Below are 13,798 nucleotides of genomic sequence, written 5' to 3' on the forward strand. Positions count from 1 at the left end.
CAGGAGACACAGGTGTGATCCTTGGGTCAGGAAGATCCCCTGGAGAAGGAAATGGCAACCCACTCCAGTATTCTTGCCTGGGAAATTCCATGAACAGAGGAGCCTGGTGGCTACGGTCCATTGAGTCACAAAAGAATGGACATGACTTAGTGACTAAACAAAATTAGTGCCTCTATCTAGATACTGTCTTTGATCTGACAGAATCAGTATTCTTGACTGGAGAACTCCCCTGGTAGGCTACAGTCCATGGGGTCGCAAAGAGTCGGACATAACTGAGGGACTAATATATACCTATCACATTACTCAGAGCTTACATTCCTGGCCATAATCCAAGGAGAAAAAGTGGTATGTCCACCAAAAGATTTTACAAAAATGTGAATGGTGGCTTTATTCATAACAGCCCCAAGTTAGAAACAATCCAAATGTCCTTCAGCAGAAAAATAGATCCATGAACTGTGGTATGTTCAAACAATGGAATGCTACACAGTACTATAAGATAGCAGACTACAGCTGTATCTATCCATAGTAAAGATGATACCAAACCAAACTTGGGTCTGCTTGCCCATTTCTAGTAAAGCCAAATCTATTGGTTGTGAGGAAGGAAAGAGCAGCAATTATTGCAGAGTGCCAAGCCAGGAGTCCAGATAGCTAGTGCTCAAAAGATCCGAACTCCCTGATGGCTTTCAGGGAAAGGTTTTTAAAGACAGGGTGAGGGAGAGGGTTGTGGGGTGCATGATTAGCTCAAGGACATTCTGACTGGTTGGTGGTGAAGCAATCAGGAGACATATCATCAACCTTCTGGTTCCAACCAGCCTGAGGTCTCTGTGCTTGTGGGCAGCATACAGCTAACCTCTTCCACCTGGGGTTTCAGTAGCTGCAAAACAGTTCAAAAGGTATGGCTCAAGATATTATCTATAATGGTCCTTGAGGAACTAAAGGTCCTTGACTTTGCTTAACAGCTAACCAATTATTATTTTGTCTTGTTTGATTGCTTCCCTTTGCTTCCACATTTTCTCACTTTAATTAAATGTATTCTTTGGAATTTGGGGTAGACCTAGGAGGCTAGCATCTCTACAAGCAAGGTGCAGGTGGAGGACATTGTGGGGGTTGGGGGTGGGGTGGTTGTGGGGTGGTCCTCTGCCCTAGGAAGACCCCATAGTGTCTTGCTTGGTTACATGAGATTCATGAATGAATTTCACATGTATTAAGTGAAAGAAGCCAGACTTAAAAGAACACATAATATACACTAACATTTCTATCAAATTTAAAAACAAGTAAAGCTGATCCATGGTGATAGAGGTTAGAATAGAGTCTTAACTACTGGATCACCAGAGAAGTTCGAATAGATTAATTTTTTGATTAAATTTGCCATAAAGGATTTGTTTGTTTACTTGTTTCTGCCTTGGGAAGATCCCCTGGAAAAGGGGTAGACCACCCACTCCAGTATTCTTGGGCTTCCTTGGTGGCTCAGATGATAGGGAATCCTCCTGCAATGCAGGAAACCTGGGTTTGATCTCGGGAAGTTAGATTCTTTTTTGATTAAATTTGCCATAAGGGTTTTATTTGTTTACTTGTTTCTGCCTTGGCCACTAATTCATCAATTGTCAATCTGGTCCTTTTCCCTCCTGGATATTTTTGAGACATTCTTCCGCTTTCATTGAGCTTGCTATCTAGTTATGCAAACAACTGGTAGGAAAATGAGTCTCCGGTGCCCTTAAAAACTGATAATTTTAGAAACTCTTAGAAGAGATAATTTCAAAATCGTTGGTGGGTTTTTAAGTGTTATTTTAAATCTGTTTTTATTTTGGAGTGTCTTAGAAACCTTTTAATTTCTAATCACTTTAGGGCAATTATCTTTGCCGTGAGGGGTACATAAGTTTGGTTTCATATTATCAAACTACACTATTTCCGGGAATGTTTATTTTACTATTCTGGTTTTAATTTCTAACATCTGTCAATCTGTTCGGACTCAAAAACCCGCCAAGACAGGCAAAATCCGAATCTATTTGAAAGTTCCCTGGAATCCCTGAGTGGATCTTGCCCTTCCGATCCCTTTCTCGCGAGATTTGGAAACCGGAAGTGAATTATACTACTGGAGACTCAATTGCTGGAGGCGGCATGTCAGGAAAGGCGGGCGGGTGCTCAGCTCAGTCTGGTCTTCGCCGTCTGTCCTGGGCTGTCTCTGATTAAGAGGTTGCGGGCAGCGCTCCCCTCTTCGGACCGGCAGGATGCGCGTGGCTGTGGCCGGTTGCTGCCACGGCGAGCTGGACAAGATCTATGAGACCCTGGCGTTGGCGGAGCGGCGCGGCCCGGGGCCGATAGACCTTCTGCTCTGCTGCGGCGATTTCCAGGCAGTGCGCAACGAGGCCGACCTGCGCTGCATGGCCGTGCCGCCCAAGTACCGCCACATGCAAACCTTCTACAGGTGAGGGACGCGGTCCGGCCCGCGGTACGAGGTGTGGGGCAGCAGCGGTCGGGGCTGGGTTCCGATCTCGTCTGCCTACCACTGACCAGCTGTCTCTTTTAGTTCTCATTTCTCGTCTTTGTTCACGCTGTGTATCTAGGAAGTGGCGCTTAGTAAATGTCACTTTTCTTCTTTCCGTTCATCTGTTTTATTTGTTTCGAAAGGAATCGCAGCCTGAGAGGGACACCTGAAGAAAGAAATTGACAGGTTCATCTACCTTAATGCATAAGATTCTGGGACTTGTTCATTTAATGATCCAAGAGTTTTTATTGGACTCTTGCTGTGTGCTAGTCCTCATTCAGGGCTTGCTCTATGGCTCAGACGGTAAAGCATCTGCCCGGAATGCAGGAGACCTGGGTTCGATCTCTGGGTTGGGAAGATCCCCTGGAGGAGGGCATGGCAATTCGCTCCATTATTCTTGCCTGGAGAATTCCATGGACAGAGGAGCCTGGCGGGCTACAGTCCATGGGGTCACAAAGAGTCGGACACGGCTGAGGACTAAACACAGCACAGTCCTCATTCTGGAAACAAAGGTTTTAGCAGTGAACTGACAAAAGTTTTTGACCTCACTGAACATACGTTGGCTTGAAACCCAAAGTGGCAGCTCTTCATTCTTAAGGATGGGGAATTCGTTTAGGAAGAGCTTTTAGAGTTTTTATGATGAGCTCAGATTTTTTTCCTTGAGATCATTTTGCTTTTGTGCTGTGACTAATTGTATAAGGCATGCCCACTTGCTTTTCTCTGTGTCTCTTTTCTGCAATACCAATTGACAACTTTTACCTTTATGTTCTAGGTATTACTCTGGGGAGAAAAAGGCCCCAGTTCTCACGATTTTCATTGGGGGAAACCACGAAGCCTCAAATCATTTGCAAGAGTTACCCTATGGTGGCTGGGTAGCACCAAACATTTATTATTTAGGTATGTATTTATAGGTAATTTCTTGGTCTGATGGCATGGAGGAGCCTGCCAGGATTTGTATATCAGTTGATCAACATCTTGAGATGTGTGGTGTTTGGGGACTCTCTTGATTTAAATAGTTAATTATGAAAATTTAACTAAAATATTTCACATAAGTAGGCAATCTTGAGAATATGCCCGTGCATCATTTAGTGTTTTAAGCAATACTTAATGTAACTGCCAAGAGCTTCCACACTATTTGCATTTTCTTTATATTTTTCCTATTCCTCTTATTAAATTAAAAAAGCAAATTTTTAATAATGGAAATTGCTAAACATTCATAAAATAGAGAACAGTATAATGAATCTCTGTACCTGTTAACCAGCTTTAACAATGATTATCATTCTGTGTTCCTTCTTTCAACACACTCCCCACTGAACTCTTTTGTGGGAGGAGGTGATTGGAGTATTTTAAAGCAAATCTTAGCCATCAGATTATTTCACCTGTAAATACTTTAGCACATATTTTTAAGTGATGAAGATTTTTATAAATGCCACTACTACAGTACCAGGATTATACCAGTTTTCTATTATTATCTGTTACCTAGTTTATGTTCATATTTCCCTGATTATCACAAAGAAGTCTGTTTTACAGTTGACTTATTCACATAGGATCTAAACAAGGTCGCACATTTTATTTGATTGTCATGATTCTGAAATCTCATAACTGTCCCTTTTCACTTTCCTCCCCACCCCCCATGCTATTTATTTGTTGAAGAAAATGGGGAATTTATCTGGCTGTAATAGACTTTCCTGCTTTCTAGGTTTAGCTGATTGGATTCCCTCGTGTTGTTTAGCACTCGTTTTATCCTGTGTGTTTCCTGTAATTTGCATTTAGGTTTATAGTCCTGATTAGGTTCAGGTTCATTTTTAATCCTTTTGAACTATACAGTCCTTTCATGTCTTTATTTAAATGTTTACAGGTGTTTCTAAACTTTAGAAACTTCATTATTCTTTATTACTGATTGATCTTCTTTTGACAATTGTAGTATTGTGAAAAGGTGCAATTGAAGATGATCAATCAGAAATGAAATATAGAAACTGCAGGTTCTTTATACTTTACACCTTTGACTTTCAGGTTTATAACATATAAATCCATCATAGAACATTTCCCCTATTTCTCCCACCCCATCCCCATATTCCATTAGGTACCAAGCTTCCCAGGTGACTCAGTGGTAAAGAATCTGCCTGCCAATGCAGGAGACATGAATTTGATCCCTGGGTGAGAAAGACCCCTTGGAGAAGGAAATGGCAACCTACTACAGTATTCTTGCCTGGAAAATCATATGGACAGAGGAGTCTGGCAGGCTTCAGTCCATGGGGTCACAAAACAGTCGATGAGGACTTAATGACGATACAACAAAACAGCAATTTCCCTCTTCACACACCCTGTCTCGTTTGTTCCTTTCTCTCTGCTCAGTTTCTTGCCTGGTTTGCTTCTAGTCCCCTCTCCCTAGTCCACCTTATATATTGTTTGCATATTTCTATGTAAAAGAGTAACCTTGTCATGATACTTAATTTTCACATAATTTTAGGACTGAATGGTATTCTTGGCCTCTAAACCGTTCAGTTAGTAAAGAGATTGCTTTTTCCCATAGTAATTTTATTTAATTGTGTAATTTTTCAGGTTTGGCAGGAGTAGTAAAATACCGAGGAGTAAGGATTGGTGGAATCTCTGGTATCTTTAAGTCTCATGACTATCGAAAAGGTATTATTATCCTTTAAAAAAAAACAACAACAGAAAACGTTACATTCTTTTTTTAAAAATTGAAGTATACTTGACTTACATTGTTACATTAATTTCAGGTGTACAGCTAAGTGGGTATTGTTATTCTGAAAATTGTTTTAATTTCTTCTTATTTATTTTTATTATTATTTTAAAATTTTTATTTTATTTTTTGGCTGCTCTAGTCTTTGTTGTGGTGTGAGGGTGTCTCTAGTTTCATTGTGGGGGCTTCTCTAGTTGTGGCTTGTGGACTTAGTTGCCTCGTGGCTGTGAGGCCTTAGTTCCCCAACCAGGGATCAAACCTATGTCTCCTGCTTTGAAAGGTGGATTCTTAACCACTGGACCACTAGGGTGGTCCCTTGAGAATTGTTTTTACACTTTAGAACTTGTATGCTGCAGAGTAACTTAAATGTAATATATAGTTTGACTTTTTCATTGAATTTCTTCTATGAACAGATTTATTGTTAAATTTATAAAATATCATATACATATGAAAACATACAGAACATTAGAATGTATCATCTGTGTATCCACCATTTAGTTTTATTTGGTATTTTGCCATTTTCAGTTTTGATTTTTAAGAAAAAAAAGGAGTGCAGATACAATCAAAATTCATTCTTTGTCTGTCATCAGTCCCATCTCTCCCCTTTATTCCTCTCTTACTTCACCAGGGAGTCACTATTCTGAATTTGGTGTTTATCATTCACTTGATATTTTATGTCATTACCATATCAGTTAATAGCTTTAAACAATATATTATATAGCATACTTTAAACTTCATTATAAGTGTATCATTTTACATACATTTTTCTGCAATGTGTTTGTTTATATGTTTTTGAAATCCATGTTGATACATGTAACTGTATTCATTTTAATTTGTGAATAGTATTTCACTGTATAAATATACCACACTGTATCTGAATGAATCATACCTTGATTTTAAAGAAATAGCTTGGATTCCCATTGATTTAAACTTTCATGAATTAGGTTGGCAGCTAAAATTTATATCCTCAGTGTAATTGTTAAGTTCAAGTCTGTTCCTTGCTGCCCTGCTCCCTGTTCTAAACTGTTGGAACAGGTCTACAAAAATAGGCCATCTCATATGTAGCAGGTGTAGTGCAAATAGAAACCATTCTTTGGAGGATAATTGGTAATATCTGTGGAAATTATACAAGTATTTTGACCAAGGAATTCTACTTCTAGGAACTTATCTACAGATATAGTCCACAAGTGCAAAATGATATAAACAAATTTATTTATTTCAGTCTTCTTTGTAATAGCAAAAGATGGGAACTAGTTAAGTATATCATGATATAGGGACTTCTTTGGCGATCCAGTGGTTAAGACTCCAAGCTTCCACTGCAGGGGGCTTAGGTTTAATCCATGGTCAGGGAACTAAGATCCCACATGCCATATGCCAAATTCCCCATCCATCCTTCCCTTACTTCTCTTTCGCCTTCCCCTATACCTTTCATGTGGTATCTTTCAAATCTTAAACTATGTGAATAAACAGTGTCAGTGTATTCCAAAATTAAATATAATTTAATTTAAAAATCAGAAGCCCCTCTAATCATTTAGATTTACACTTTGTGGTTACTTATTAGAAAATACCAGCATTTTGAGAGCCAGGGTTTTTCAAATTAAATTTTTAAGAACCAAAAGTATTGATGACAAACATCAGTTTTGGAGAAGTATATGTATGTATTTATATTTTCAGTATTTAAAGGAGTGAATACAACGTCTCTTCTTTAAGGTCATTTTGAGTGCCCCCCTTATAATGCAGCTACAATAAGGAGTATATATCATGTGAGAAATATTGAAGTCTACAAATTAAAACAGGTATGTAAAAACTACACTATGGCAGACTTGAAAAAATGTAAAGAAATTGTGTACCAGAATGTATTTTGATCAGTTTAGTCTACTACTTCCAAGAAGAGCTTAATTCTGTATTTCTAAAATTTGGATCTTGAGTTATTTTTAGGAGGTTCACAGATGAACATTTATAAATTTTTAACGGCTATACATTTATTTTAGTGATTAATAATAAAATATTTGATCCATGATTTCAGCTACTATTCCTTAAGGTAAGGTTGAAGAATATATATTGGAAAAAAGTGATAGTTTACAGAAAGTATTGCTTTTTTATTTTAAATAGTGATATTAAATAGAAAATAATAGTGATAATAGAGGATATGGGAAAATCGTGAAGGTCGTATTGAAACATTGGCTTAATTGGATAGTGGGTGAAACTAGCTTTTTGTTTGTGATCCCATTCAGTGCCTGGGCTTCCCCTTGTGGCTCAGCTGGTAAAGAATCTGCCTGAAATTCAGGAGACCTGGGTTTGATCCCTGGGTTGGGAGGATCCCCTGGAGAAGGGAAAGGCTACCCACTCCAGTATTCTGGCCTGGAGAATGCCATGGGCTGTGTAGCCTATGGGGTCACAAAGAGTTGGACACGACTGAGCTGACTTTCACTTTCACTTTTCAGTGCTTGACACTGGGCTAGCAATTTTCATCTGTGATAGTTCATATAAATGTCACTCAGATTCTGTGAGATAGATATTACTCAACTTTGTCACACTAAGGGTGAGAGGCCAAGGCTCAGTTAGGTAAAGTCACCTGCCGGAGACTTCCCGCACTGTTAAGTGGTAGTCTGCTAGGCTGAACTGAGCCTGGCAGTCTAATCAAAGTGTGTCTCTACTGAGCTGCCTTGCCATAGAAAATAAGGATCATTTATGAGGTAGAGAGAAAGTTATTTCTCTTTGCCTTGATGAGTGAGTAGCTCAGTATTTCTGAAACTTCATTAAAGTGTCCCTAGGATGAATTAAACTGAAACCTAGAGAACTCCGTGGGTAAGTGGTTGTGTGGTAGCAGAAGGAAGGCAGGGAATTCCTTTTGTTTAATCTCCTTTTAAGAGCTTGCTTTCTTTTCTTTTTCTGTTAAAGCTGAAGCAGCCTATGGACATATTCTTATCTCATGATTGGCCGAGAAGTATCTATCATTATGGAAACAAGAAGCAACTTCTTAAGACTAAATCTTTTTTCCGACAAGAAGTGGAAAATAACACACTAGGAAGTCCTGCTGCCTCCGAGCTTTTAGAGCACTTAAAACCTACTTACTGGTTTTCTGCCCACCTCCACGTAAAGTTTGCAGCCTTGATGCAGCACCAGGTAGGAACCAAAATGTTTATTCTTTGATTTAATAAGCGCTTACTGAACATCTGTGGGCACAGTTGGGAAGTTAGTGAAAGAAATCAAAGATAAGTTTCCTTTTGTGAGTAACTCAGCATCCAATCGGGAGAAGGGACAAGCAGTCAATTATAGAATAGTGTAGTAAGTCTGTGACAAAAAGTGCTAGGGTACTGTGGGAACTCCTAAACCAGGCCATGGTAAGATGAGGATTCGGACAGAGAGATGAAGGGATAGAGGAGGTTTTCTAAAGGAATTGATGTTGCCAGGAAGAAGCAGGTTATCAGGGTAATCTAGGCCGAAGGGTCAGTGTGTGCACAGGCTGTAAGTCTGAGAGTGTGGTGTCTTTGGGGAAGTGCAATTTGTCTCTAGGGCTGAGGCACAGGGCAAGATAGAGCTGGAGCTAGATCATAGCTGCCTTCCAGCCATGCCCTGGAGTTTGGGAAAGTTGGGAGATAATGACATCAGAGTTTCATTTCAGAAGGATTAGTTTGGCAACAGTTTTGTGTGTGGCTTGGAGTATGTAAAGTGGGAGACAGAGGGGGCTATATAAGTAAAAGATGAGGTTCTAACCTATGGCAAAAAGGGAACGCAGAACGAAACAGGCTCCAGAGAGATTTTGGAAGCAGAATCATCAGGATTTAGTGACAGAGGAAGGAAAACTCCCAGAGTGCTCCTTGGGTAACTGCATAGCTGATTGTGCCTGATGGCAGGTAGATAATATAGACTTCAGAGCTAGGCTTTTATGGAAATACATGGTTCTTCCTTTCACTTCCAATTCTGACTTAATTCTGACTTTCCCATAAAGTATTCCCTAGGGAAAATGTTTAGAAAACACTGGGTTAACACAGATACCTTCTCAGAAGCTTCTCTAGAATTTCTGAGCATCTTTATTATTTATTTGGCTGCACTGGGTTTTAGTTGCAACACGTGGGATTGTGCATGGCACTTGGACTTCTCTCTGGTTTATGGTTCATGGGCCCCAGAGCATGCTCTCAGGCTCAGTAGTTGCAATGTGGGCTTAGTTGCCCCATGCACGTGGGATCTTATTTCCCTAACCCTAACCCTAACCCTAACCCCTGTGTCCCTTGCATTGGAAGGTGGATTTTTTAACCACTGGACCACCTGGGAAGTCAACCTGAGAGTCCTTAATGTCCTAATGGGCATCACCTTTCTCCAGGATCAGGGATGGGGTGTGCAGCGCTTCCTGAACTTACTGGACCAAATCTTCTTCTATGGTAGAGGCGTACTTCAGTGATGCTCGTCAAACACAGTCTGGAAGGTTCTGTCTGAAAACATGCCTGTGGGCCCTCTCTTCGTATTCCCAGCTTCACTGGGGGAAGGAGGCGAGGTGACCTCTTTCATTTTCCTTTGGGCTGTTGCCAACGTGATTATCCTCACCTCCAAGTCTTCTGTTTCTGTCAGTCACCTGCCCCGCATCGCTGTTAATCTCTTCTGGGCTTGTGACTTTTTTGGATTGTTACTGAAGCACCTGGCTTGATACTCCATCCCTGCCCCCACCTGCCCAACTCAGTCTTCTGGTATCAACCTCAGGAGCTTGTGTCTCTGAATTAAAGCTATGTTTGATATCCTTTTTCTTGGCACCTCTGACTTTACTAGTCTTCTGTTTGAGCTCTTTAACCAATACCAGAGATCATCCTTCCTCAGAACCACCCTACCTCACGGATCTGCCCATGGTCTCCGTGCTTCCCACCACCCACTCCCTCCCCACCAGGAAATCAAAACTCTCAGCAGGGTGTCGAAGAGCTTGCTTCCTTGCTGTTCTTAGTGAGTCACTTTTTACTTTTTCCAGTGTGACTTTCATGGTTGTGATCCCCCCATGTTGCTTTCTGCCAGTTCACTTTTTAAAAAGAGCTTTATTGGATTTTTATTTCCATATAAAAAAATTCACCTATTTTAAGTGTAGAATTCAGTGATTCTTAGTAAATTTTCAGAGTTGTGCAAACATCATATATAATCCAATTTTAGAACATTTCCATCACCCCAGAAGATCCTTTGTGCCTCTTTGATGTCAGTCTGTGTTCCTGCCCTCAGCTGCAGCCAACCACTTTTTATCTCTGTGGATTTATCTTTTCTGAACATTTCATTTAAGTGGAATCATAAAATATATAGTCTTTGGTTTCTGGTTTCTTTCTTTTGCTTGCTTTGAGGATCATTCCTGTAGCGTGTGTCACTCTTTCTATCATTTTTATTGGTGAATAATATTTTATTGTATGGATATATATACATATATATATCTACTTTGGTGTTATATCTAAGAATCTTTGCCTAACCCAGGATTACAAAAATTTTCTATTAATTCTTCTACAAGTTTTATGGTTTTAGCTCTGCCAGTTTACTTTTAAGCTCTTCTCTTGTCTGGTCTTTAACCTTTGTGTTATATGCTTTTGGTTTGTGAGTGTTATTTGCTTTAACGTTATCGTTACCACCGTTACTTTCTGCTTTGACTACTGTAAGGACTTTTTTTTCTTTTGGCTGTGCTGGGTCTTCGTTGCTTTTCCTGGATTCCTCGCGGTGTGTGGGCTTCAGTGGTTGCAGTGTGTGGGCTCAGTAACTGGAACACCCCGGCTTAGTTGCTCTGTGGCATGTGGGATCTTCCTGGGCCAGGAATCAAACCTGTGTCCCCAGCACTGGCAGGCAGACTTTTAACCACTGGACCACCAGGGAAGTCCTGTTGTAAGGAAATTGAAGCCCAGAGAATGTAAGTGCCTTGCTTGCCATTGTACAAGTAGAAATAGAGCTAACTTGTTTTTGGAAAAGTGACAGTTGTTCCTTTAACACACAACTTAGAGGTATGGGTAATAAAGATTATTTCCGTCCTATTCAATGTATGACTTGCCTTGGATGTTTTTTTAATATTTAATTGGAGGGTAATTGCTCTACAATGTTGTGTTGGTTTCTGCCATACATGATCATGAATCAACCGTAGGTATACATGTGACCTCTCCCTCCCCACCCCACCCACCTGAGGTGATGTGTTAACATTCTTTATTAAATCATGGTTCATATTTTCTAGACCATGGATAAAGGACAGTCAACCAGAGCAACCAAATTTCTAGCCCTGGACAAGTGCTTACCACACAGAGACTTTCTTCAGGTAAAGAGAAAATGAAATAGCTTTGCCATGTAGTTTGCTCTTCTAATGATTAAAAAAAAAAAATTACTATTCTTTCAGAATTTATTGTTGTTCTTTGTAATTTATATATTCTGAGATTTCTTTGGGAATGTTTAAGTTATGTTAATGTTTTTAAGCTACTAAATTAAATTCCTAAACTGTATTGTTATATTGATATTCCTAGAATATAAGAATAGGTATGTATTTCTTAAAATACCTATTTCTTCCTGTAGGTAATAGAAGTAGAACATGACCCCAGTGCTCCTGATTACTTGGAATATGATGCTGAATGGCTCACTATTCTCAGGGCTACTAATGATCTTATTAATGTGACTGAACGCCTGTGGAATATGCCTGAAAATAATGGCCTGCATACAAGGTAGGTCTGGCCTTATTCAAGATTTGCTGTCTCCAGTGTATGCACAGTTTTTGTCCCCTCCACCTTGTTATAATTTTTTTAATCAAAGGAGTTATTGTTAAACGACTGTCAGAACAATTCAGAGTTTACCGACTGGTATGAAAACTGCGCATTTTCCATCTAAGAAATCCAAGAAAATGGACTGCTGAGCACCAGCTCTAACAAGTGTATAAATGCATCAGACTGTAAGATGGTGGAGATTTGGTTCACACATTAAAATAATTTGTACTTGTTTTAGGGTGTGAGTTAAGGACAACTTTTTCTAAGAACGGTTTTAATTTCAAAAATGGCCCTTTGCTAAGTTAACTATAATTTTATTAATTTTGAACTGTGGTTAATTTTTTAATTCTTGCACCTGCAGTCTATAGTTAGATCTCATCGTTTATTGCTGAAGTTGATAAAATGTAAAAAGCTATTGTTTTGGACTTTTTAGATGGGATTACAGTGCCACAAAAGAAGCTATTAACGAAGTATTGGAGAAATTAAATCATGATCTCAAAGTTCCAAATAACTTTAGTATAACAGCTGCTTGTTATGACCCTAGCAAGCCACAGACACAGATGCAGTTGGTTCATAGGATCAATCCTCAGACAACTGAATTTTGTGCCCAACTTGGCATCACAGACATTAACGTCAGGCTTCAGAAGGCCAAGGAAGACCAACACTTGTGTGGTGACTATGAAGGGCAGGATGACGTGGAGGGTAATGACTCTGGAGAAGAGCCTAGTGAATATAACACAGACACATCTGCCCTGTCCTCTATTAATCCAGATGAGATCATGTTAGATGAAGAAGAGGAATATGATGACAGTATTGTAAGTGCACAGAGTGACTTGAATATACCATCTGTAGAACTGTCTTCTGAACAAGCTTCTGACTTTTCTGCAAGCTTCTCTGACATCAGGATCTTGCCAAGTTCCATGACTGTATCTTCTGACGATACATCAGGTTCCCCAGTGTGCAAGGAGGGGAATTCCGGTGACCCTGTGGACTTGGGGGATGGAAAGGACTTAACCACGGTGCCATTGAAGAGGCTGAGTGATGAACATGAACCTGAACAAAGAAAGAAAATCAAGAGAAGGAATCAAGCCATCTATGCTGCAGTGGATGATAATGATACAGCCTGAGACAGTTTACTTGTCTTAGTATTATATGTAGATACATGATTTTTAAGACTATATTTTTAGATTTGGATCTTTGACTCAAGACTTAAGTTTGTAATGATGAAGTTACATAAGAAGATTTTAATTAGGTATTGACTTTATCTTTAGAACTTTGTATGTTTCAGATGAAAAAGATATTAAAATTTCATTTATTTACTTGATTGAGTACCCCTTTTTTCTGAGAACTTATTCACTTTTATTTTTTTTCAGCAAGCACTTACTGAACACATACTTTGTACCAGGTACTTTTCTATAAGATGGCACTACAAGGATGAGTAAGACAAGGATTCTTGCCTTCATAGAGTTACTACCACTATAAGTATTTTGGTGTATAAAATATGGCATATTTATATTTTGTTTTACAGAGTTAAGTCATTATTGTATCTATACTTATATGTGCTCTCTTTTCATTTGTTATAAATATTTTCTCTGGTCAGCTCTTCATTTCAGTTCAGTTCATTTGCTCAGTCGTGTCTGACTCTTTGCGACCCCATGGACTGCAGCACACCAGGCCTCCCTGTCCATCATCAACTCCTGGAGTTTACTCAAACTCATGTCCATTGAGTCGGTGATGCCATCCAACCATCTCATCCTCTGTCATCCCCTTCTCTTCTCGCCTTTAATCTTTCGCAGCATCAGGGTCTTTTCAAATGAGTCAAGGCGCCTGACTAGCTCAGTCGGTAGAACGTGGGACTCTTAATCCCAGGGTCAAATGAGTCAGTTCTTTGCATCAGGTGGCCAAAGTATT

At 39.6% G+C, this 13,798-nt stretch overlaps 1 protein-coding gene across 2 annotated transcripts; it reads left to right on the forward strand.

Annotated features, from left to right (window-relative positions):
• Window positions 1–1,899: 1,899 nt before the first annotated feature.
• Window positions 1,900–13,211, forward strand: DBR1 (debranching RNA lariats 1). Of its 2 annotated transcripts, XM_070466693.1 has the most exons (8): window positions 1,907–2,425; window positions 3,258–3,382; window positions 5,048–5,128; window positions 6,900–6,985; window positions 8,091–8,315; window positions 11,371–11,451; window positions 11,703–11,848; window positions 12,321–13,211. In XM_070466693.1, the coding sequence occupies exons 1-8, from the start codon at window positions 2,229–2,231 to the stop codon at window positions 13,012–13,014; spliced, it is 1,635 nt and encodes a 544-aa protein (XP_070322794.1). In that variant the 5' UTR covers window positions 1,907–2,228; the 3' UTR covers window positions 13,015–13,211. The 2 variants fall into 2 exon arrangements, with proteins under 2 accessions (XP_070322795.1, XP_070322794.1); XM_070466694.1 differs by lacking the exon at window positions 5,048–5,128 and having other exon boundaries at window positions 1,900–2,425.
• The last annotated feature ends 587 nt before the right edge of the window (window positions 13,212–13,798 follow it).

The sequence above is a fragment of the Odocoileus virginianus genome, chromosome 4, assembly GCF_023699985.2.
Source record: "Odocoileus virginianus isolate 20LAN1187 ecotype Illinois chromosome 4, Ovbor_1.2, whole genome shotgun sequence".
NCBI lineage: Eukaryota > Metazoa > Chordata > Mammalia > Artiodactyla > Cervidae > Odocoileus > Odocoileus virginianus.